Source organism: Dermacentor andersoni, chromosome 8 (assembly GCF_023375885.2).
Source record: "Dermacentor andersoni chromosome 8, qqDerAnde1_hic_scaffold, whole genome shotgun sequence".
In the NCBI taxonomy this organism is placed as follows: Eukaryota; Metazoa; Arthropoda; class Arachnida; order Ixodida; family Ixodidae; genus Dermacentor; species Dermacentor andersoni.
Genome location: NC_092821.1, coordinates 80,934,535 through 80,956,193, shown reverse-complemented (window position 1 = coordinate 80,956,193; position 21,659 = coordinate 80,934,535). Strand labels below are relative to the sequence as shown.

The 21,659-nt window shown below is 48.7% G+C and overlaps 1 protein-coding gene across 3 annotated transcripts in view; it reads left to right on the top strand.

Annotated features, from left to right (window-relative positions):
- snama (something that sticks like glue) overlaps window positions 1-16,180 on the top strand; it is an 81,216-nt gene extending 65,036 nt beyond the window's left edge. For 2 of the 3 annotated variants that reach the window (XM_050185467.2, XM_050185465.2), the window contains exons 13-17: window positions 5,103-5,181; window positions 6,152-6,345; window positions 8,398-8,509; window positions 10,367-10,804; window positions 11,918-16,180. In XM_050185467.2, coding sequence (XP_050041424.1) covers window positions 5,103-5,181; window positions 6,152-6,345; window positions 8,398-8,509; window positions 10,367-10,804; window positions 11,918-15,230 — 4,136 coding nt within the window. In that variant the 3' untranslated portion in view covers window positions 15,231-16,180. The remainder of the gene's footprint in view (window positions 1-5,102; window positions 5,182-6,151; window positions 6,346-8,397; window positions 8,510-10,366; window positions 10,805-11,917) is intronic. The other variant, XM_055074930.1, reaches the window with a different exon arrangement.
- The last annotated feature ends 5,479 nt before the right edge of the window (window positions 16,181-21,659 follow it).

Here is a 21,659-nt window from a genome sequence, read left to right as displayed (position 1 = left end):
TCCACCGCTTGACGTTCGATATATCGGGAGTCACTGCAATATTTGTTCGATGTAAGCATAATTTTTGCTATATATACTCATTGTAACTATACCGTGACCAGAAATTGTTCGATATATAGAATAATTCGATGTAAACGGGTTCGATATAGTTGGGTTCGACTGTACTTCAGGGGAACAGAAGAATAACAGGATGGTGAAGTGAATGAAATGCTTTTGTCCTTGCGTATGCTTAAAGTGACCACAAAAAGACGAGAACGCTACATTATTATATTTCCAGCCATTTCCTTAAGGACGCAACAGAAGTCTGTAGGCCGTTTCCATAATTTGCAATTACGCTTCTCTACACTGCACGTTTGACCGAGAGATGGCGGCACCGAGCATCATTCAAATTAATGCAATCGAACCCGACTATATTGAACCTGTTTACATCGAATTATCCGGTATATCAAACTATTTCTGAACATGGTATAGTTACAATGAGTGCATATAGCAAAAATTACGCTTACATCGAACAAAAATCAGCGACTCCCGATATATCGAACCTCAAATGGTGCAGAAGTGTCTCCAGAAGTTGGCTTTCCCTCGTGGCAGTAAGAAAATCCGGCGGCGTGGATCCATCCACTCGCTCTTCCTACCACGACCCCGTCGCATCGTGCAAGCTGTCGACACACCCCTGCAGAAAATGGTCCTGGCCCTCTCGCAACGCTAGCTCAGACAGCCAATCAGAGGCTCTTGTGCTCTCGTCGTGCAAAATGGTGGACGTGCAAGTCGTCTCGCTGCTTTTCTGGTTCATTGTCTTTGTGCCTTGTGGGCCTTCTCCCGCAGTGTTGCCGTGATGAAGGGGCAGAATTCGCCTTTTGTCGTGAAGCTCGAAATCGTAAACAGAGTCGAATGCGGTGAGAAGTCGGATGTCCCCGCAGTATGCAAGATTCCGAGGAGCACTCTCAGCACAACCTTGAAGGAAGAATAAGGGGAACATTAGGGCTAAAGCGGGCAAACCCGCGACCCGGTACTCGTGGTGCCCGAAGCGTACGTGTGGTGACATCGAAGCAGCCGTGTGCAAATGGTTCATGCCAGCTTCCGCTTGCCCAGCGGTGACTGAAAATTTTGATGAGTGCAACGAAGCCATTGCCAGTGTCGCCGAAGTTTGGAGCGAGCTGTCAGAATTTCCGGAAGTCGACATATCAACTGTGAGTGCGGATGATGGTGTCGCAACCACAGGAGAGCCTGGAAATAAAGACTACATTGCCGACATCGTACCAAGCACAAATGATAGTGGGCACAATGAGGAAAGCAACGACGATCCTTTGCCGACATCATCCGAGGTGATTGGTGCACTCTCACTAGTCTGGCATTTCTGCACGAATGTGGAAGGTCGAGGCCTCAGTTGTTCGACTCTTTAGACAATGTGGAGAAGTGCGTGGGTCGCAGGCAGCGAAATTGCCCAAGCAGAAGAAAATACAGGACTAGTTGATGCGAAACTAAGCTAGTTTCATCAATGAAGTGCGTTTATGATTCCCAATTCTTTAGCGGGCTTATATCGAATTACGCCCTATATCAAATTGGCAGGCGTTTTTTGGCGAGTTCGATATAACCGGGTTCGACTGTATAAGGTGCTAGTGGCACATGCTACTGCTTGTCTTTTGCACCTGGTTTTATCACAGAAGTCGGGTGTGGATTTCCATGTCAGTGCAGTTAATGGGCAATTTTTTGGACATGTCCAATCATTAGGACGCCTCTGCGGCACTGCCACGTATCCATAGATCCAATGTATAAAGCAACTCTGAAAAATTGCACACTGTAACCCTTGAGCGTTGGACTCCACACACTTTTTGCCGTGACTGCAGGTCCAAAACGGCATAAATCAAAGCCACTGCCACCACCGTTTTTTATCTCACAGCCTCGAACTGGTGATCTCGCACACAAATGTGAAATGTGCTGGCAGCTGTAGCCACCACCACAGCAATGCTAGGCCTAGCTCCTTCGACTTTCGCTACCAAGCTTTCTGCTTTTCGGTGCCATGTTTTTCATTGAAAGAATTTGCCGCTGTCAGCAAGGGCGCCGACTCCGCCTTTGTCATCCTCGCCAATGGCTTTGAAGTGCGGGAAGCACGGCAAGAGTCGAGCAATGCGTAATGCCCGTTTTCAAAAGTCAGCTTCGCCGCAGTACAGCGGTATTACGCGGTGCAGCATATGCGAAGTATTGCGGTGAAACATGCCAAGAGTGAAACAGGGCCAATGTCACGGGACACAGTATGTATTACTTAATTATACACGCTTGCACATGCCATCTTCTGTCACAGTACGAGCACCAACACACTTAATAAGATCGCTGGCAGGCCTTCAGAGCTAGTTAGGATGTGCCTACGGCGGTTTGACCCCTTGTAGCAGTAAAACACGTGCATTCATTTTATCTGACTGCGCTATGTTTCTGACAATTTCGCAGTCCCTAGTGAGTCTGAAAAATTGTACATTGACTCTACTACAAGCAAACTGTGCTTGCACGCGTGGTTTGCAAAAATGACCAGGCCACCATTAGTTACGCAAACTGCCTTGCAGGAAAGCTAGCTTTACAATTACGAAAAAAGGTCTGTTAAATGCTTGTAAAGTTCACGCACCCGAGAAGCTTACAAAACTAGGTTGCCCACTTCAGTTGTTCTTTTTGTGGAGTGTATTTTCTTTTTGCTTAATGCAGGGCTCACCAGCCCAGTTTAAGGCCTAACTTTCCCAGATTTCGGTTTGGTAAGGTTAGAGAGAACTGATTGAACTGATTTAGGGTTTCATGTCTTTTTGCCCAATTTTAACATTTTGATTAGAGAAAATTGCTAAATGAAACATGAGCAATGCTGTAGATTGGAAAGTGACTGATTCGAATTTGTGACCCAGCCAAGGAAACACTTGATAAGCCAGTTTGATATGGGGAGCACAAAACAATGAATTGCAATAGGTGGTGTCCAAATCCATGCCCTACAGGGTGGTGCCGTCTGGATTTAAAATGCAGATCTTAAAGGCTATATTTTTGTAGGTTGAATGTGGCGTAGCGATTTCGGGAGCCAGAAACCCCTCAGTGAAGTCAGATTTTGGACACTGCCTACAATAAAGCTTACGCAGTATAGCTAGAGAGGCTATTATTCTTGCATTTTGTTTGTTTATTTATTTTTATTTATTTTTTTATACAAGTGGCATTGATGATTTCGCAGGGATTTAAAGCTGTGTTAGTGACACTTTTTTTTTTCTTTCTCTCTCATTCTTAAATGACTAACCAGGGTCGTTCTCCCACCACGGAAGATGGTTGTCTCCACATTGTCTACCACCGCTAACCCAACAAGCTCATTTATGTAAATCACATGAGGCATCTTATTTAATCATTTTCTGCATGCTTTTAATCTTAAGCATTGACTTGTGATGGGATCTGCTGTTTTAGGGGTGCGACAAGCTTTACAATTTGCCCAAGTATTGTGTGACTGAGGTTAAACTTAAGTTCTAGCCATGTTGCTTTGCTGGCAACCGTGTGAAGGCTTTAGAAGAAAGAAAGGGGGGGGTGAATTAAGGGGAGGGGGTTGTGGCCATGTACAGCCGCGGCCACTGCGAGTGGGAACACGGGAGTCGTGGCGTCGTTCCGCAGAGAGCCCCACTGGTGTCTAGTGAACTCTTGCGGCGCAGGCGCAATAAAAGTGATTGGCAAAAAGCTTGGCGAGTCGTCTGCTATGGTGAATCGTCTGCCAAGGTTTCGGGAGGCGCCGATGGTGGCGTTCCGGGAGCCGTGCCACAAGCTGCTGTGTTCCCACTAGCAGTGCCTGTACATGTGTGCTCAGGTTATCACGTACAGTCAAACCCGATTATATCGAAGCCGTTTACATCGAGTTATTCTATATATCGAACAATTTCTAGACGCGGTATAGTTACAATGAGTATATATAGCAAAAATTACGCTTACAATGAACAAAAATAGCATCAGTAGCACCGTGCTCAGCAACAGCAGTGTTTAAAATTTTCAGTAGGTTTATCAACTGGTTGGCAAGGTGAACAGACAGACTCTGGATAAACTTGCTGTTGAAGTCATCTTATTGCCTGGATACTGCAACATGCGAAACAAAATAGCAAACTGTGGCTTTGCAGATAAAGGCTCCCAGAAGGCTCATAGATTGAGACTTGATTGCAAAAGGAGATTGACTGAATGCAATTTGCGGTACGAAGTCGAACACTGTGCAAGGCTGTAGTGTGTGACACTAATCATGTGCATGGGCCCAAGGGGGCATTTGCCAAGTTGGTGTGTTATGCATATGCACAAAGGGAAAATATGGGTGACGGGGGGTCGCGGGATGTTCCAAATGAAATGGCAGTCGTCAAAGCTTTCGAACCTATTGTATAAATGGAACAGCAAGGCCCTTGGATGAAACAGTCTGAGTTCTGATTAAATTAATAGACCTGAGGGAGCAATGCAGAGTGCGAGATCTCTGGCTTGAATGTCTGCCACTTTCAGGCTTCACTGGAAACCTGACAACCAGTTTCGAAAGGGCCTTTACCAGTAACTTCCTGTGTGTATGGCATGGTTGCCTTAAGTGTGTGAAGAGAGGCGGAACGTTTAGGTTTAGCTCTTCTGTTCCTGATGAAATGTTGCCTGTGCTGTCCGCTGTTTGTGGAATGTAGTGAAGGGTGTGACAAAACGACGACGTCTGGCCAAGTGGAGATGGTCATAGTGCTTGTGAACCTCGTCACTGACCATAACAACAACGAAATTGGTGTTTTTTTTCTCATGGATGCTTTGTTTACAAAACACTGCCCTTGCCACTGAAGCCTTTGAGGGAACATGGCAGTCACCTAAACTAGCAACGTTATTGGTAGGCTTCCTGTTCTTTATTTTATTATTTTTTTCAAAACGGCAGTTTCCACTGATCTAATAATAGGTGGCCTCAGTGGTAACCCCTGTGGTCTTCTAATGGCTTCAGTGGGGCCGACAGTGGTCATTCACAAGACTTAGATTGTTCCGACTCGGTGCTGCATGCGTGGAAGATTTTTCTGTATCAGCAATTCTGCTTGCCATTGCATCCAGACTCGGTGCACTTCTAACTTGGTGCAATTTTCCCTCTTCTGGTCCACCAGGCTCGCTGCACCGTTCAAGCCGACATGGAGGAGAGTATGGACATCATCGGTCACGTCACGACTATGGTCCAGGTGGCAGGTGAGCAGCTCTCCGCTTAATTGGTTGCCATCCCCGTGGGCAACTTGAAAGGAGGCATGACGTGGATATAGATTAGATATAGCTTTCCCATTGAGATGGCAGCCTCGTCAAACATTTTAATGTTTGCCGCAAATACATTTAAACCTCGATATAACGAAGTCAGTAAAATTGGCAGTTTGCTTCGTTATATAAAAATTCACTTTTTTATGCAAATAAGTACAGTTGTCGATGGACTTTTCTTACACGTAAGGGGATGCAGGATTTTCCGAGTTATCGGGCATTCGGAAAAAGCAAGTTTAAATTGGAAACAATATCCTATTGTTGAACTCGAGAGTCTGCGACGAAAGGTACAGTTTCATGAAATGTCGACAATATATTCACACCAGCAGTGCGAAGCGAAGCCAGCCGTGCTTTCGCGTCCATGTCGCCTCCGTGATTGATGGTGTGCCGGCAGTGGGGAACGAACGCTTCATCTGCCACTCACTTCAATACGTCTCTGAAACTCGAGGTTACGCAACCTCCAGCACTAAATGCATGGGAAGACAGCGCCATGATGCCATGCCATCTCAGCTGACCCAGTCTTTGCACATGCGTCAGATTACCTCTGAAAGAGGGCGCGCAAGCTGCAGATGCGCTCAGCCATTTCTTGATCGCCATGCACAGCCACGGCCATGCTACTAACAAAGCACACGCCAACCTGGTTTTGTATCTAATGCGCAGGCAATTTTCGGACTCATTTTCTAGGGAAAAAAAGGTGTGCATTAGATCAGGTAATTACGGTACTTGCTCTGGAGTGAAGCCATTCTGCACTGATGGTGCATCTACCCCAACTATAGCCCTTTTTATTGAGCTAATTTCACATTTAACTTCACACACGAGATTTCTGTCTTTTCAGGTTGATCATCACAATCTTTCACGCTTCTGTGACTGCTCTCTTTCCTAATCGTTGCCCTTGTGGTTTCTTTGGCAGCCTCCGATCAGGTGGTGACTACCGCTCGGGTGGGTACCCCCCATATAGCGGCAGCAGTGGAGGGATGAGTGGAGGCAGCAGTGGGGGCAACTACCCTCCGCCACCCTTGCACCTGCCCCCACCTCCACAGGGGCACCACATGGCACCGCCCAACCTGCCTCCACCCCCATTCCCCGGACAGGCGCCGCCCCCTGGTGAGTGGCGTCCCTGTAGCCTTCCGTTGCATGTCTGAAGAAAGATTTAAAAGTTGCATTGATGGCTATCTGGCGGGAAATGTTCAACCATCCAATGAGAGAGCAAGTGTTGGCAGTACAGTAAAACCTCGTTAAACCGTACCCGCTTAAACAGTAGTTTCGTTTTAAAAGTAGTAAAGTCAAATCCCCGACTCAGCGGCCATTGAACATAATGTGTTTCGTATCCGCATAAACCGTACCAGCTTATTGCGTACGCATCGGTTAAAACTTTTCGTCGCGCAAACACGGCGCTGCGCCGTCTCCATCGGGCGGCCCGGCAGAACAACACGCCTCAGAGATCGGAACAACGGCCTCCAAGCGCCCTGTGCGTTTGCGCGTGAAGCCACATCAACATCAACATCATTTCGACGCGGTGCCAGAGAGCGTTATGGCGTCGTGCAAGCGAGGACTCGCGTCGTTCCGAAGCTTGGATAAAAAAGACGCCGGGTGCTCAGCATAGAAGAAAAATTTGACATCGTCCGTGCTATCGAACGTGACACGAAAAAGTCGGCGCTGACACGCAACAGGGATCTGCTGTTGACTACAGTGTGCGGCATTTTGAATGCGAAGTAGTTGCTCGGCAGCGCTGCTGTGACCGCGAAGACATGTCTGCTACAAGGTTCGACTTTTCGCCATCGCTGCCTGTGTTGTTGCCGAAGTGTCGACTAGCGACAGAGACGAGGACGACACGGAAAGCGATAGCACGGGCGAGTCAGGCCCGACAGTGGCATAAGCTGCGTGTTACGTCAGCCTCATGAATGCAATCGTTGCGACGACAATAGAGTCGCGATAACGTAACTCTATTCCAAATGAAAATTATTCCAAACTCCGGCACCCGGCAATGAAAAAGGTGCCCCCGGGACTTCTGCAGCACTACTGCGCACGTGCACGGTGAATACGTAACGCCAACGAGGAATCTGCCATGCGAGTGTTTGCTGATAAGAGGGGGCTGGCTGATAAGCTGGCACGCAGCTTCAGTAAGTTTAAGGCCGCTGTCGTCGTCGTGCTAGGCCGCTGCGGCATCAAACGAAAATAACACTTTTGTCGCGCGAAGTGAATAAATACTGCATATTTTTTCCCCTTTCATCGCACTCTCTCTGAATTTCGTTTTCGACAGGTAAGTGGGCTATCTCATGCTATTCGGTTAAACAGTACTACCGTTTAGTACGTACCTTTCCCGAGCTCCGGCCAACTACGGTTTAACGAGGTTTCACTGTACTGGCGTAATTAACATTTAATTGTTTGACTTGTCGGCATTGTTAACTCTGCTTGCTAACTATATTATTGTTACAGCAGAGGAGTAGACGATATGCAACACCTGCAAGTGCAGTGACTAGAATTGTAATTGAAGTGTGAACATGTGGTATGGGGACATCATTCCTGCCACTGTCCATTCCCCGCACCATCCAAGCTTTCAAAACGCATGTCTCAGCTTTAACAGCACTGCTAGTGGGAACACAGCCATATTGGTTATGGCAAGGTAGCCCTGTGGGAAAGCCTGCTTATGGTCTTTCGTATATTGTCTATTGTCTTGGCACTTGACTATTGTTATAAGTTGATTCGACTGTGCTAGCTGTGGGAGTGTTAGCCACTGCCGCTCATGGCTAGAGCACAGGTAGCGTCAATGTAATGCACAGGCCCATTACAAATAAATTGTACAAATGTATTGTTGTTGCCAGTCAGGATTTTCCACCTAAAAGACTAAACAGGCAGTGCACTTGTGCTGTTCTAAACTGAGTTTCTGTGCCACTTGCATGGTTTGCAACTTTTGTACCATTTAAAATTGTCCGGCCTCTTCATATTGTCTTGCTTGTGCAAGCCCAGAGCAATGGTTGGGAGCAGCTGTACGCTCTCACAAAGCCTTATGTTGCCTCCCTAGTAACTTGCACTAAAGGCTCCCAACCAGCGCCTCTCAGGAAATTATGTATTCAAACCTCCATGACATTTTCTTGTTGTTTTGTGCTGGTGTCTTTTAAGGGAGATACAACTGGAACGCTCGCTATCTTAATCTAGGTCTGACTGGGATGAACGTGGTCCCTCCGCACTTCCCCGTGCCATCTGGAGCAGGCTACATCCCTCCAGCCAAGCCATTCGGTCCAGGAGATGACTACCACGGCAGGAGGAGGTTGGTGCAGTTGCTTGATGAGATGTGTGTCCTTGTGATGTACTAAACCGTGGTAGACTGGCGCTAGCGCCTGGCAGCAAAGTCTCCTAGTGGTGCATTGGCGATCGCTCATTCGTGGCATGGGCCAGTTGGCGGGATGTAAACACGCTGCTGCGGGTGAGAAGGCAGGAAGGGCTAGGGGAGCATCGCATTCCATTGCAAGCGAGGAGGAGGAGGGAAACAGCCAAGGAGAGACCCTGGCGTCGCTGCCCGTGAAGCCACCCTGGATCGGAAACACGTTCAGCTCATGGAACAGCTTCTCCTATTGCCTGCCCTTTGTCATCTCTGAGTGTTGCATGCCTTCTCCACAATTCTTGCCACATTGACCAAGGTCACCTCATCTGCAAAGAGCAAGCGGCTTTCTTAGCACCCATTGGTGTTTGCCCACATAAGACGGGGACAATGAAGCCTAAAATTAGACGTGACGTAAGCCGCACTTTGCAAGTTCGTTAGTGGTACATTCATGGTACATTGTAGTTTTGTCCAAGAAGTAAAAGGGCATGCAGTAATACATTTTTCTGGGCCGAGTGGTTCATTAATGAAAGAAACTTGAAGCTAACAGGGTTGGAGTAAGAAGCAACACAGGAGAGCAAACATAGTCTGTACTCGGGACCATCTAAAAACACCAGCTTTTTCTGCAAGAAAAGTTCTGACAGCAAGCTTACGTGCCTGCAAAAGTTTTCTGCTCTAGAGAAGGCTTCTGTTAGCTTCCACTGAACTCTGTCTGACACTCCTTGCACAAGATGTTGGGGTTCTAAGAGTTTGGTGTATAACTGCAGTTCGTACAGTGAAAGGTGGAACTATCCTCCAGCATTATCTTTAGTTGACAACCACTGTTCCGGTGGCCTCTCATTAAAGTAGTGTCCGTCTGATCAGTGTACACTTTCCCACACAAGAGATAAACCTTGTAGATTGGGGAGGATAGACGTTCGGTGAACCTGATTGACAAGCTTTCTTCGTGCAGGCTAGTGTACCGTTTCTTACAATGCACACTCCTCATTATTGGCATGTATCGGGAACGACAATCTTTGCTTCATCTCTGTTGGCTACTTTTCTTGCCGTTGCATAACAATCGGTGGTAGTACGTGTCACATGCAGTGCCTGCTTTTCTATTGTTCTTTATATATTTCTTTTTGTTGCCTTGAGATTCGGCAGGAATCCTTTACGGACATTCCAAATTAACGGCATAGGGCACCAAGCTACGTCGATACGCTCCTCTCGTAGGTTGCTGCTGTTTCATGCATACCAGCATTTACTGGAGAGGACTGACAATGCATGGTAACAATGGCTCGCTTTTCTGTATAGGAATGAGCACTGTTGCATGGCAGCAAGTATCTGGGAGTCTGAACTTGGGAGCTTGCGAGTGATTCACGAGAAGCAGTGGCAAACTGCTAACCATGCTTGATGCAATGTCAGCAGGCATCTTGTCAAACATAAAGAAATGCCAAATGGTTGAAGTAGACACGCTTCATTGTAATTGGGCAAGTACTTCTGGCTGATGCCAGCGAACAAAAGTGGCGCTTGGGACTTGTGCCACAGCGAAGTCTGTACGAAATGGTAGTTCTCCAAACATGCAGTGGGCACAATGGTGGTTGAATGTGGGTGAAGATGTGTCATTATTGCTAGGTGGTGTTCTGGCACTTTACTGGGACAGCGTTCACTCACATGCACACTCTTCCATGTGCACCTTTCTTAGGCCTCTCTGTACAGGCCCGGTAAGTGTGCTTGCTTTGATCTGTGGCAAAGTGTGCCAGTCGTGTGACCCCTAAGAGCACTCCACTAACGAGCACCCCCCTTCTGGTGCAACCCCCCTCGCAGCCGCAGTCGGCGGGCGGGCGACCCCCTGGAGGAGTTTGAAAAGCGCCTGCGTGACCTGCACCGCAACCGGCATCGCGAGCGGCGGGAACGGCGCAGTGGCCGCTCGCACTCCAAGACACGCTCCCGGTCCCGCTCGTCATCCTACAGCCGGTCGCGCTCCAAGTCGCGCGGGGGCCGCAGCAGTGCTGCCTCCCGGTCCTACTCGCCCCGCTCGCCACACTCGCGCTACAGTGGCAGTTCACGCTCCTACTCGCCGCACTCCAGGTCATACACACCGAGGTCACGGTCAAGGTCGTACTCGAGGTCAAGGTCGAGGTCACGGTCACCCGTGCGACACCGCCGGTCCAGGTCACCGCGGAGCCCTGGAGGTGGAGAGGGACGCCGGCGGGCGGGCTCGAAGAGCCCTCATGGACGGCGCTCCCGAAGCGGCAGCTACAGGTACGGCAGTTATTGTTTTGTCTGTGCGATTAGAGTCCCTGTTTTCTTCTTTGCAATCAGAAGCTTTATGTCCACGGGCCTTGCAGTGGTTGCATGGAAAATGCAGAGAATTCGTTTCTTTAAAGGATTTTACCTGTTGGTGCCTTTTCTTTGTTTAGTCTGATGCTGCAAAGATCTGAGCATGACCAAGAAATGTGGAAGGGGTGTAATGTCTAAAAAAGTTTAACTGTGAATTATCACTTCAAATCTTATGCTGCTTTTTTGTGCTTACTTGCTTTACTCTTGTAAATTCAAATGTTATCTGGAGACATTGCTTTATTCAGTTCTTTCTCCACTTAACGGTGCACTTTGTGTGTCATGCCCATGCTCTAGGTCGTTCTAGTAAGTTATCGGCATTTTTATTGCGCCACATTTATCAGTTCATATAGAAGGTAGCCACACATAGTATTTTACCGTAATGTGACTTCCTTGCAGATCTGTATGTTCTAGCTGTACTCTGTCAAAAGTACTGTAATATCTTGTCACCCACCCATCACTCTCTAGATGATGTAATTCTTTCAAAAAAAGGGGAGGGGCTTCATTAGTGTATACAACGATGACATGTGCTTACTGCATGTCACTACAAACATGTGCTGTCGAGACAAATTTTCAAGAAAATGCTGCCTACATGCACGGCTAGCTGTAGCTAATGTGCACAATGACCTTTGTGGCTCACTGTCATGTGCTAAGCAAATTGTGGACAGTGAGCAATCTCTTGTGAAACGGATGTTTTGCTAAAAGAGAAGCAGGGGTTGTGGCAATGGCCTGGGATACTGCAGCATAAGGGGCATTGCATGTGACCGAAGCCACCACTGCTTTAGGTTGTGATGACTGCAGTAGCACTGTCAGCCCACTCGTATTGACAGTTAGGTAGCTTTGTTCCAAGGAGTGGATGGGAGTAGGATCAGCAAGCTGTGTAGCAGCATGCAGTTGTAGGCAAGGCGAACACTATGGAAACAATGAAATGCAGAAGAGCTTTTCTCAGTCGGTGAAAAAAGTTTCACTAATATAGTGCATTAACTTACGCTTACTCAGCGCTGACTAGACCTGTTGCTTGTCTGCTGTCGTTTGCAGGTCGCGCTCGAGGTCTCCCGGCCGATCCACACGGCGCACGCGACATCACTACCATGGCGGCAGCCACGGAAGCGGCCGTGCATATCGCCGCTCTCGCACGCCTCGCTCTCCCCGATCCTATCACCACCACCCACTGCCGCCACCTCCACCCCACCACTTGGGTCCCCCGCCCCATGGCTACCGAGGTCGCTCGCCATCATTTCGTGGAGCTCGCCGTGGCTTCTATGGGGGGCCACCCGGTGGCTACCCGCATCACCCGGGCTACCCACACCATCCCTCCGAGCACATGGTGCCACCTGTTGAGTTCGACGGCCGCGGTGGACACTACTATCCACCGCATCACCACCGTGACGGCGTCGGTGCTCCCTACCGTGGCTACCCGCCTGGCTACCCTCCGGGGGCACTACCTCCTCCGCCACACCGTGGCGACAACCGTGGGAACGATCGCTACGAAGGTGGCAGACCACCAGGTCCGTTGGGGATGCCTTCCCAAGCGTACCACGCCGATCCTGGGAGCAGGAGAGAAAGGTCAAGAGGTGACTACCCTCCTCCACCAGAGGTGGTGTCCGAGCGATCGCCCAAGGGTAGCCGGGAGAGCCGTTCCCGTGAACATCGCCGGCATGGCGAGGCCATCACAACACCCCTGGTTGTGTCAAGGGAAGGCACGGAAGGCAAAGAGGGCGCCCGCCTCGAGGCTGAAGGCCCCGTCAAGACCCGCAAGAGGTCCAAGGATAAGGAAGAGAAACTTCTGCGGCACAAGCATCATCACAAGTCCAAGGAGTCCAGGAAGGAGTCAAAAGAAAGGGCAGCAGGCATTCAGGAGGGTGCTGTCAAGAAGGCATCGAAGGTATCTGCAGTGGTTCCACCAGAAGGTGAAAAGCAAGCTGTTGAAACTAAAGTGGAGGAGCCACCTGCCTCCACCAAAGAGACGGCCAAGACGTCCCGGGAAGCCGCGAAGGCCGAAGGCGAGGAGACTCTCTCGGAAGGCGCCGCAGCTGTGAAGGAGCGCAAGCACAAGCACAAGAAAAAGCTGAAGCAAGAAGAGGCGCTTAAAAAAATGGCCGCCAAGATGGCTGGCAGAACATCGGATGAGTCCAGCCAGCAGCTGCCCGGTGCCGACGACGAGCCGCTCAAGCGCAAAAAGAAGAAAAAGAAGCTACGTGAAGCGAGGCTGCTGACTAAGTCGCTGCTCCTGACGCCTCCGGATTTGAGCCGCGAGCAGTCGATGGTGGCCTTCCTGACAGCGGAGCTCGAGCAAGGTGTTCCAGATGCTGCCAGACTGTCAAAGATAGAGGAGCAGCTGGAGCTGGCTAAGAAAAAGTTGCTCAGCGATGAGAGAGAGGAGGCCAAGGGCGAAGTGGCAACGCCGGAGGAAACTAGAGGCCGCGCAAAAGCAACACAGGACACTGTCGACACAATCTGGGACAAGACCGAGCTCGAGCCAGAGCAAAAGGAAGGTGCTGCACCCAAGGAGGAAGAAAACGTGCTGCAAGTGGAAGTGCCCGAGCTCTCCAAATGGGAGAGGGAGGAACTTGAGGGAGAAGAGTCTCCGCTGCCTCCAAGTGAGCCAGTGGAGGAGGCCAAGGAAACCAAACCCGTGGTGTCTTCAGAAGTGCTTCAGCGTGCCGAGAACGTGCTGCTACACAAACCGCGGAAGAAGGCCATGGTGGCAGTCGCAGCAGCTACCGCAGCACTTGCTAGGCCAGCCACCGCATCGGAGTCGAAAAAGCTGCCATCGAAAGTGGCTTCACCAGATGACTCGCAGCCAGTGCCCGCAGACGAGTCTTCTTCGCAGTCTAGCATTCGTGAGGTTAAAGAAGGCTGGAGGGACCCATCGGTGCCACTAAGGCTGAGAGACCGGCTGGACGGCACTCTGCAAGTCACGATCACTTCCTCTACGGAAAAGGAAAGGCGATCGGTCACCACATCTGACAAAGAACAGCGGGGAAGCTCATCCGAAGGCACCCAGCAGACCAAGAGGGTCAAGCTCGATAGGTCCAAGTTCGGGGAGAAGCATAGCCGCGGCGAAGGTAGCGAGGCGAACGACGGCGCAAAGTCACTCAAATCGAGCAGCCGTCGCGATGATCGTGGTGGAAGCAGGTTAGATGATCGTGCTCCGTCGGATCACGACCGGAGACTTCCACCGGACGACATCAGGTCGAGGCTGGAAGACCGCAGAGCATTGGAGGCAGCGGGGCATAGCCGAGTACTTCCACCTGGCCGGGGTGACCGTGACCTTTCCAGGTCTTCGAGGTCTGGAAGGCCCCGGGAGAAAGAGTTGACGCACCGGTCAAGCAGCCGAGACATGCATCCTGACGAACGACGCCGCCACAAGGAAGAGCGGTACTATGCTGCCATGATGGAGGAGCGAGCAAGGAGAGCATACGAGGAGGCCCACTACAAGCGAATGGAAGTGGAGATGTCGCATAGCAGACGCAAGGCACCAGATGAACATCGTTCCCGCCACACAGCAGAAGAGGCTGAACGGCTCCGGATGCATGAACGACGTGTGGACGCACCACGGCTGCGAAGCAAGAGCGCAGACCGTGGTAATGCTGAGGACCACCACCGAGCTCGCCGGGGTGACTGGCCTGCCGAGCAAGCGGCAGCTGGAGGCTCTCTGTCTGTGGTGTCTCAGCCGTCGCAGCGGTCGAGGAGTAGAGACAAGAGTGAAAAGGAACGACAGCGCCACCATAAGGAAAAGAGCTCGCACGTTGCGGTGTCCTCTGCAGCGACTGTGTCGGCTGCTGGAGGCAGCGTTGCAGGCGGCCAGGAGAGCCGATCGCTGCCATCGACAGCTGCAAAGCAGCCAGAAAAGAAGGTGTCCCCGACGTTGGCATCCTTGGAGTCGGAACTGCGGCACCGGAAGGAGTCAACACAGGACGAGTCGCGCTTCGAGCCAGACTACGATGAGATGATCGAGGACGAGCCCGGTTCCAGCGGCACCACCGATCCTGCCCTGTTGCAGGGAGGGGGCAAGAGCGGCAGTGCCAAACGAAGGGCGGTCGCGGTCGTCGAACCGCTAGCCGGTAAGAAGTCGCGGCTGGCCGAAGAGGAGGGGTTGGCACCCACAAAGTCAAGCGCGAGCCCGGCTGCGTCAGCGGCTCCGGCGTCGTCTGCTGTGGTGGCAGCGGCGGCTGTGGTGCCGCCGGTGTCGGCAGACGATGACCGGAGCAGCAGCTCCTCGTCGGATTCGAGCGACGAAGGGGCCACCTCACACAAGAAACACAAGAAGAAGCACAAGAAGCATAAAAAACATAAGCATAAGCACAAGAAGAAGAAGAAGTCCAAGAAGGCTGAAAAGTCTGACTAAACAAGACAGAGTGCTTCATTTTCTTTCTTTTTTTTTTTTCATTGCTCATTTCTCCCATTTTGCTCATCATCATCTGTTTTTCTATCTTTTTTTTTTCTTCAATTGTTTGCTCACTGAGGAGGCCGTTGGCTGTCCTTGTGTTCTTAGTACCTCAGAGAGGACATTGTGCTTCCCATCCTTCATGTTGTGGCCCTTTTGGCAAGGTATTTGCCAGGATGGTGTCTAGGGCATTGAGACAGTATTTGCTCATTTGAATACCATAAAGGACTACTTTACAGTTAAGTACTTGTTAAAGTATCATGGCAGGGGCCCTTGATTTAGTTGTTTACTTGAACTGCTCTGCGGTGATGCGTTTTGAAATGCCATGTTCCAGTGATCACTAGATCTTCTGGCGCGCAGCATAAAAAGTGCTTTGTGCAGCGACTGGGGCCACATCGCTAAGGCAATACATACCAGTCTTCTAAACAGGTTGAGTTTCGCTACAGAAAAGGAAGAGTGCTATGATGCAGAGTCTGGATAGATAATGCGGATGCCCAGTTTTGTCCTGTGTGGCTGTCACAAGCTTAGCAGCATAATAATCAACATGACATTGTGGTAGCTAGCTGTTTTTTGGCCGTGTACTTTCTCTGATGCATGCACGGTTTGTCTGGTGATCGAAGAGTAGCTGACGAGCGTCAGTCTTTCTTTTTAGTCTTTGAAATGATGAGGGCCTCGAGCCTCCAACTTGCAATGGCTTGACACAGTTATCTGTAAATTTGTCACAACAGAAGTCAATCATTCAACTGTGCGTGTGTGCTGCTGTACAAGCATGTCTCACGAATTGACCAAATGAGCTGCTGTGTGTTGCGTCTATTTAGTGACACTGTGTGTCTGTTGATGACTGGATGTGCAGTCTGTAAATAGTAGTGTTCTATACCAAATAAAAAAAGAAAGAGCCTATTTTTTAAAAATACGAGTCTGCTGTAATTTTTTTGCCAGTAGCTACTGGACCTACTGGCATCGCCCTTTATGCCAGCCTTTGGTAGCCTTCCAGAACCACATTGCCTGCTCCTAAGCTTGCGTACTATACATGACACCAATAGTTGAAGGGATGTAGTACCACATTCACTGCCTTGACTGTAAGCTGCGCTGCCGAGCACTTCCGAGGCTAATCTGCTGCACATCTCAAAACAAGCAAGACGAGAGGACGGATGCCTGGCTAGCTTCACTGGTATAGCACCAGCTGCGCAATGCACCAGAATGTGGGTTGGTTGCTCGGTGGTCCTTCGGTGCAATGGCACAAGTGGGGCGGTGCAAGTGTTAAAAAAGTGGCAGTGTCGTGTTCGTAAGGAGCAAGGTTTTGCATTGCGCTTGGATTCTCAGGTTTGGGGCCTCTACTCTGGGATTCAGCCACAGGAATGTTTGCTTCACAGTCCAGGAGTTCCTTGGAGAGTCCTACCAAGTGGCCCCGTTAAATTTTGTACCTCTTGCGTTTTCTTTTTTTTTTTTGTGAGAGTGTGTGGGTTCTTTTCAATTAATGATTATCGATTCTTCCTGCTATTATTGCTTTTAACGTGTAATTTGACCTTTCAACAGCGCTTTATAGCAGTCCCGAAAGATTATTTGAAGTTATTGAGGTTATGCATGCACGAAACCTCTCGTGCATGCAGGAATTTCTTAAGGGTGTTCTATTCTGCTTGCCGAGACAATCATTTGTGGCCTAATGGTTAGGGTCATGAGTGTTAAAAGGACCGTTTCAAAATCGGGCAAGTTTAATGTTTGTTTATTTAAATATATGTGTATCCGGAACATCACGGCAACAGCAAATATTTTGAATAAAGTAGTAATAGAATTTGGAGACAAGTAAATGTGGTTTCAGCTTCCACCTACAGCAACTTGTCTCTTTGTCCAGCTTCATTTCCCTTTATCTTATTATTGCTGCAGATCAGTTAACGTGGCAATTAACTTCCCCTGTGGCTTCTCTGCTTATTACTTCATATAGTTGTGATTCAGAAAAAAGCATAACCTCTGTGACATTTTTTTTACTAGGCCGCTAGAGAGAGCAGTTCAAGGAGGCCATCACATGGTACTCCAACTATTCTCAGTTTTTTATTGTAACAGAGTAGAGGGGGCCAGTATGGTTATATATACATACATGCTCACAAAAGAAACTGGGCTCTCTGCACACATTTTAATCTGAAATTTCAGTTAGAATTAGGTACCTCTGAGCCCTTCCTATCGACAGCAGCATGGCTTGTGTGACATGAAGTACTAGTGCAAGGCCATTGCCCTGCCTCTACTCCGAAATGCACCGAAACCAGGCATGCCATGGCTGGCTCATTTTGCTTCGCGTGCTCTGGTACGCAATGGTGCAGCAAGGGCATTGCATTTGCCTTATGTCTGCGTGTCGGTCACTCTGGTGACCGACACGAAAAAGAGCAGAAGCCATTTTAGGCCGGCTGCTCGGACACCTGCGAAAGCAAGCTGGTGCGTGTACTATGCACATTGACCATGCAGAATACACTTCATTGCGTCGCCCGTTGATGTCGTGCAGCTGTTTGGTTCAACTCTGCTATAACAAAAACATTGAAGTACAAATTTTCTAGCACACTGATTGTCCTGAAATATTGCCAGCTTGCTTGTGGGACATGTACAATTTAACATGCAATACATAGTTCCAAGCTAGAAAATTTGGTGTCGTCACCCTTTTAAGCTAGGTTGGCTGGTGACATTTACGGAGTCAAGTAGTGCAGTCTTGTAAGGAAACTGGAAGTGTTGGCGATGCTGCCTTTTATTTCCTGGACCAGCTTTCAATAATGTCTGCTTGAAGGTAGCAATTGTTTTCCAACTATAAAAAAAAAAATGGTTGCTTTGTGTTCGAAAGGTCACTAAAACTCAGTTTGGCTAAGAATAAATAAGAAAAAAAAAGGACAAGGATGCACTGCAGTGTAGATTACAGGTGCTAACAAGACAGCGCTGGTGGTGTGCGAATATTTGAAACTTTCTAATAACTGATCAAATATTGTCCTAGTCTATTTGGTCTTCAAATTGGATATACCTAGTCATTATTTGTGAAGATGAGTGTTTTTTCTAATACTTTAGATTGCCAGCTATGTTCAAGAGTAAAGTTGGAACAAAGGTGCGAGAAATTTTATAATGGTGGTCATAGTGTGGCATAAAATGTGATGTGGTGGAGCACATTACTAAGCACGGGGGTAGCCGGGGTAGCCAGGCTAGCCAGACCAGCTAAACAATTCGCATTTGCGAGCGAATTCGAAGTATATGAATGAACTGCTTGTTTGCTCCTAATGGTCCATTCGTGCTTGTAATAATGCTTCATTGCATGGAATCTGATGACAAAATCTTGCTAATGTGGTGTAGAACCTCGTTCATACGTTTCGGTGAAAACAAAAACTTACTATACGGGAAAACGCATGATCCGAAGTAAAAAAAATTGAGTGATTACTGTCGACATCCAAGGATGCGAAACGTCGCGCTGATCGTTACGGCACGAGGCGCCGACGCGCGTCGAGCTGGCGGTGATCCGGCCGCCCGAGGCACGTTTTGTTTTCCTGTTGCGTGGTGTTTGTAAGAGGGCGACGGGAAACCGAAACCAAATCGAGCTGGTGGGCGACGCTCGGTTTCGCAGAAACGTGATGCCCACATCGCGCTGTCTGCAGCAGGGAACGGCGGCACGTTTGGATTATCGCCTGCTAAAAGCGTGCAGTACGCTATACCAATGGCACTACGCACCACGCGCTGTAAAACAGATAGGTGAAGATGCTTATCGCAATGGGTTTGGCGGAGATTTGCTGGTGCCGGAATAAGAAACTGGACGCCGTCGTTTTCACGGGAGACGGGTCTCTGTAAATTGTCCTCGATCGCGCGCGCCTCGCTCCTTTTCTTGTTTACATATAGAGCCGAGCGGCCGGAAAACGTATACGATCGCAGTCTGCGGCGGGGAACGTCGGCGCGTTTCCGTTATCGCTTATTAAAACCGTGCGCTACGCTTCCGACGGCACCACGTATGCGCTGTGAAACAGATAAGCGAACGAGCGTATCGCTATGGGATTGGCGGTGATGGCTGTGAATGCCGCGTGCGACGACCCCGGACAAGATTTGCTGGCACCGAAATGAACTAAGTGTGCGCCGGTGTTTTCACAAGAGACCGGGAAGGGAGGGGGGGGAGGGCGAGTATTGCAGTGAAGCTGCCGCGGCGGGCAGCTATATACGCACTGTTCTCAATCGTGCGCGCATCGCGCATTTTTCTTGCTCACATATGAAATCTAGCGGCCAGAAAACGTATCATACGATCGCAGTTTGGCAGCGTATTAAACGTCGGTGCGGAATAAAATCGTGTTTTCCGGGAACGTATGAACCGGTAAAAAAATTTGCGTGCCACTATTGGGTCATTTGTGTGTGTGTTCTCGATTGCGGACGTACGTAACGGCAACGTAGCAACGACGTCCTACTGTACCAGGTTGTGAAGATCATTCGTTATTGATGGTGTAAACAGCCGGTAATAATTCGAACAGTATTCCATTCGATTTTCTTGTAGCACTAGTATTTGATTCAGTCATGAAAATTTATATTCGCGTGTTGCTAGACAGTGCCGGTCCTGTGCGCTGTCTTAATTTGTCCTTGTTTTTATTGCAGTACGATTTTGATTCGTCATGATACAACCAACTTGCCCGAGGAAATGTTTTGCTTGTCAATTTGGAAGCTTCCGGAAAATCCTGTAATAAATACATTATTCAAGAGAGTGCAAAATCTGCAACGTTACAGTAATGCAATGTCTGTATGATTTTAGGCGTGGTACTGAGAAACCGGAGAGTTGGGCCTTCGCACGCCTTTCTATAACGGACCCTACCATGCCAATTAAATGCAGATATAGTTTTCAAAATGGAACAGCCTAAATAATTCAGTTTTTCATTGGTGTTCTTTTTAAATTTGTTTTTGCCAGCCAATGTGAAATTGCAGTAACACAGCTTGCGCTGCTGCGACTGCTAGCCTTGTTAAAGAACACATTTCTAGTGCATCTGCAACATGGACGAGTCGCCCAGTGTTCGTATATTCTTTTTGTGCTTTGTACCACTTTGTAATGTTGACCATAATGTGTGTGAAGTGGTCGCGATCGAACTAATGCGCACTCGGTGGTGCACATCTATGGGCCACTAAATTGCCGGTTATTGCCAAGTTCGAAAAGGGCGTCAATTAACACCACATCCAGGATACACAGGATATTCGTTCCCATTTGTGCCTGCTGCTCTAGCATAAGCAAGAAAATGCCTCGAAAAGGGACCAATAGATAAAAGCAGTGCCATTAAAAAAAAAAAAAAAATGTGATAGTTCCAAATTAAATTTATGCACATGCATTGAAGTTGAACAGAATTCCTAGCCTTAGTGTGCTACCCTGCATCTGTATGCCAGGGCAGGTATAAAGCTGCTGATATCGAGATGCAGGCACTTCACAAATAGCTGTTTAATTTCAGAATGAACAGTATATATATATATAGCTGTTTGTGTCACGTGAATGCAAGCCCGCGAATACATGTAAAATGGCTGCGCGCGGCAATTTTGCGTGTGTTCGCGGACTTTCTTTCACGTTCAGAAAAATACTTGTGTAGCACGCATTGAGCAACAGAAAGCTGTATCGGAAGTGTTGCATGCTGTTCTGCAAGTTTCCCATTGACACTTTTCTACTAACTACAAATATACGAGAATTTGATTAATTAAGACTAATTATGTAATTATATGTAATGCAAAAAATACTCCGAGTATCTCCAAACAATGGCAAACAACATTACCTTGGTTCTGTCCAGCTACGTGGCATTTTCATAATTTTAAACCTTGGTGCATGATAGTTGAACACCGTAGCTGTATACTATAGTCTGTTATAACCGAAAGTATGTTGTATGCAGATCTGTTGTAACTGGCGTGGATCATATATATATATATATGTATGGAAGGTGGGTGGCCATGCAGCTAAATCGCAGAGGAAGCAATCGATGAGGTACCGAAGGAAAGCACAAAACGTGCGATTGCTGGCATGGAGAGTCAGCGTCGAAAGTTCACGTGGGACAATGGGATTGGCACAAAATCTGAATACCTCCTCGGGCACGTACGCAGACTAGTAAGCAAGCATGCGTAGCAGCTGGTGTACGCTGTTTTGCTGATCACGGGCGCAATTACTGTGCACGAATTAATTTTTACCGGGGGATTCGCGCACCCGTAGACGAGTGGCAGCTACATCGAATATGTCCATTCCGTAGACACAATATGACACGTGCACCGACAATGGAGCACGTACGTACATAGTCAGAATTGGAGCGCGGTTATCGCTCGTTGTGAAATGTGCGCGCTAACGCCTGTTGGCAGGATTATGGGCAGGACGACTAGTAGTTCATTTACACATGGCATGACGCTAGCACTAAATGGGAAATGACGTTG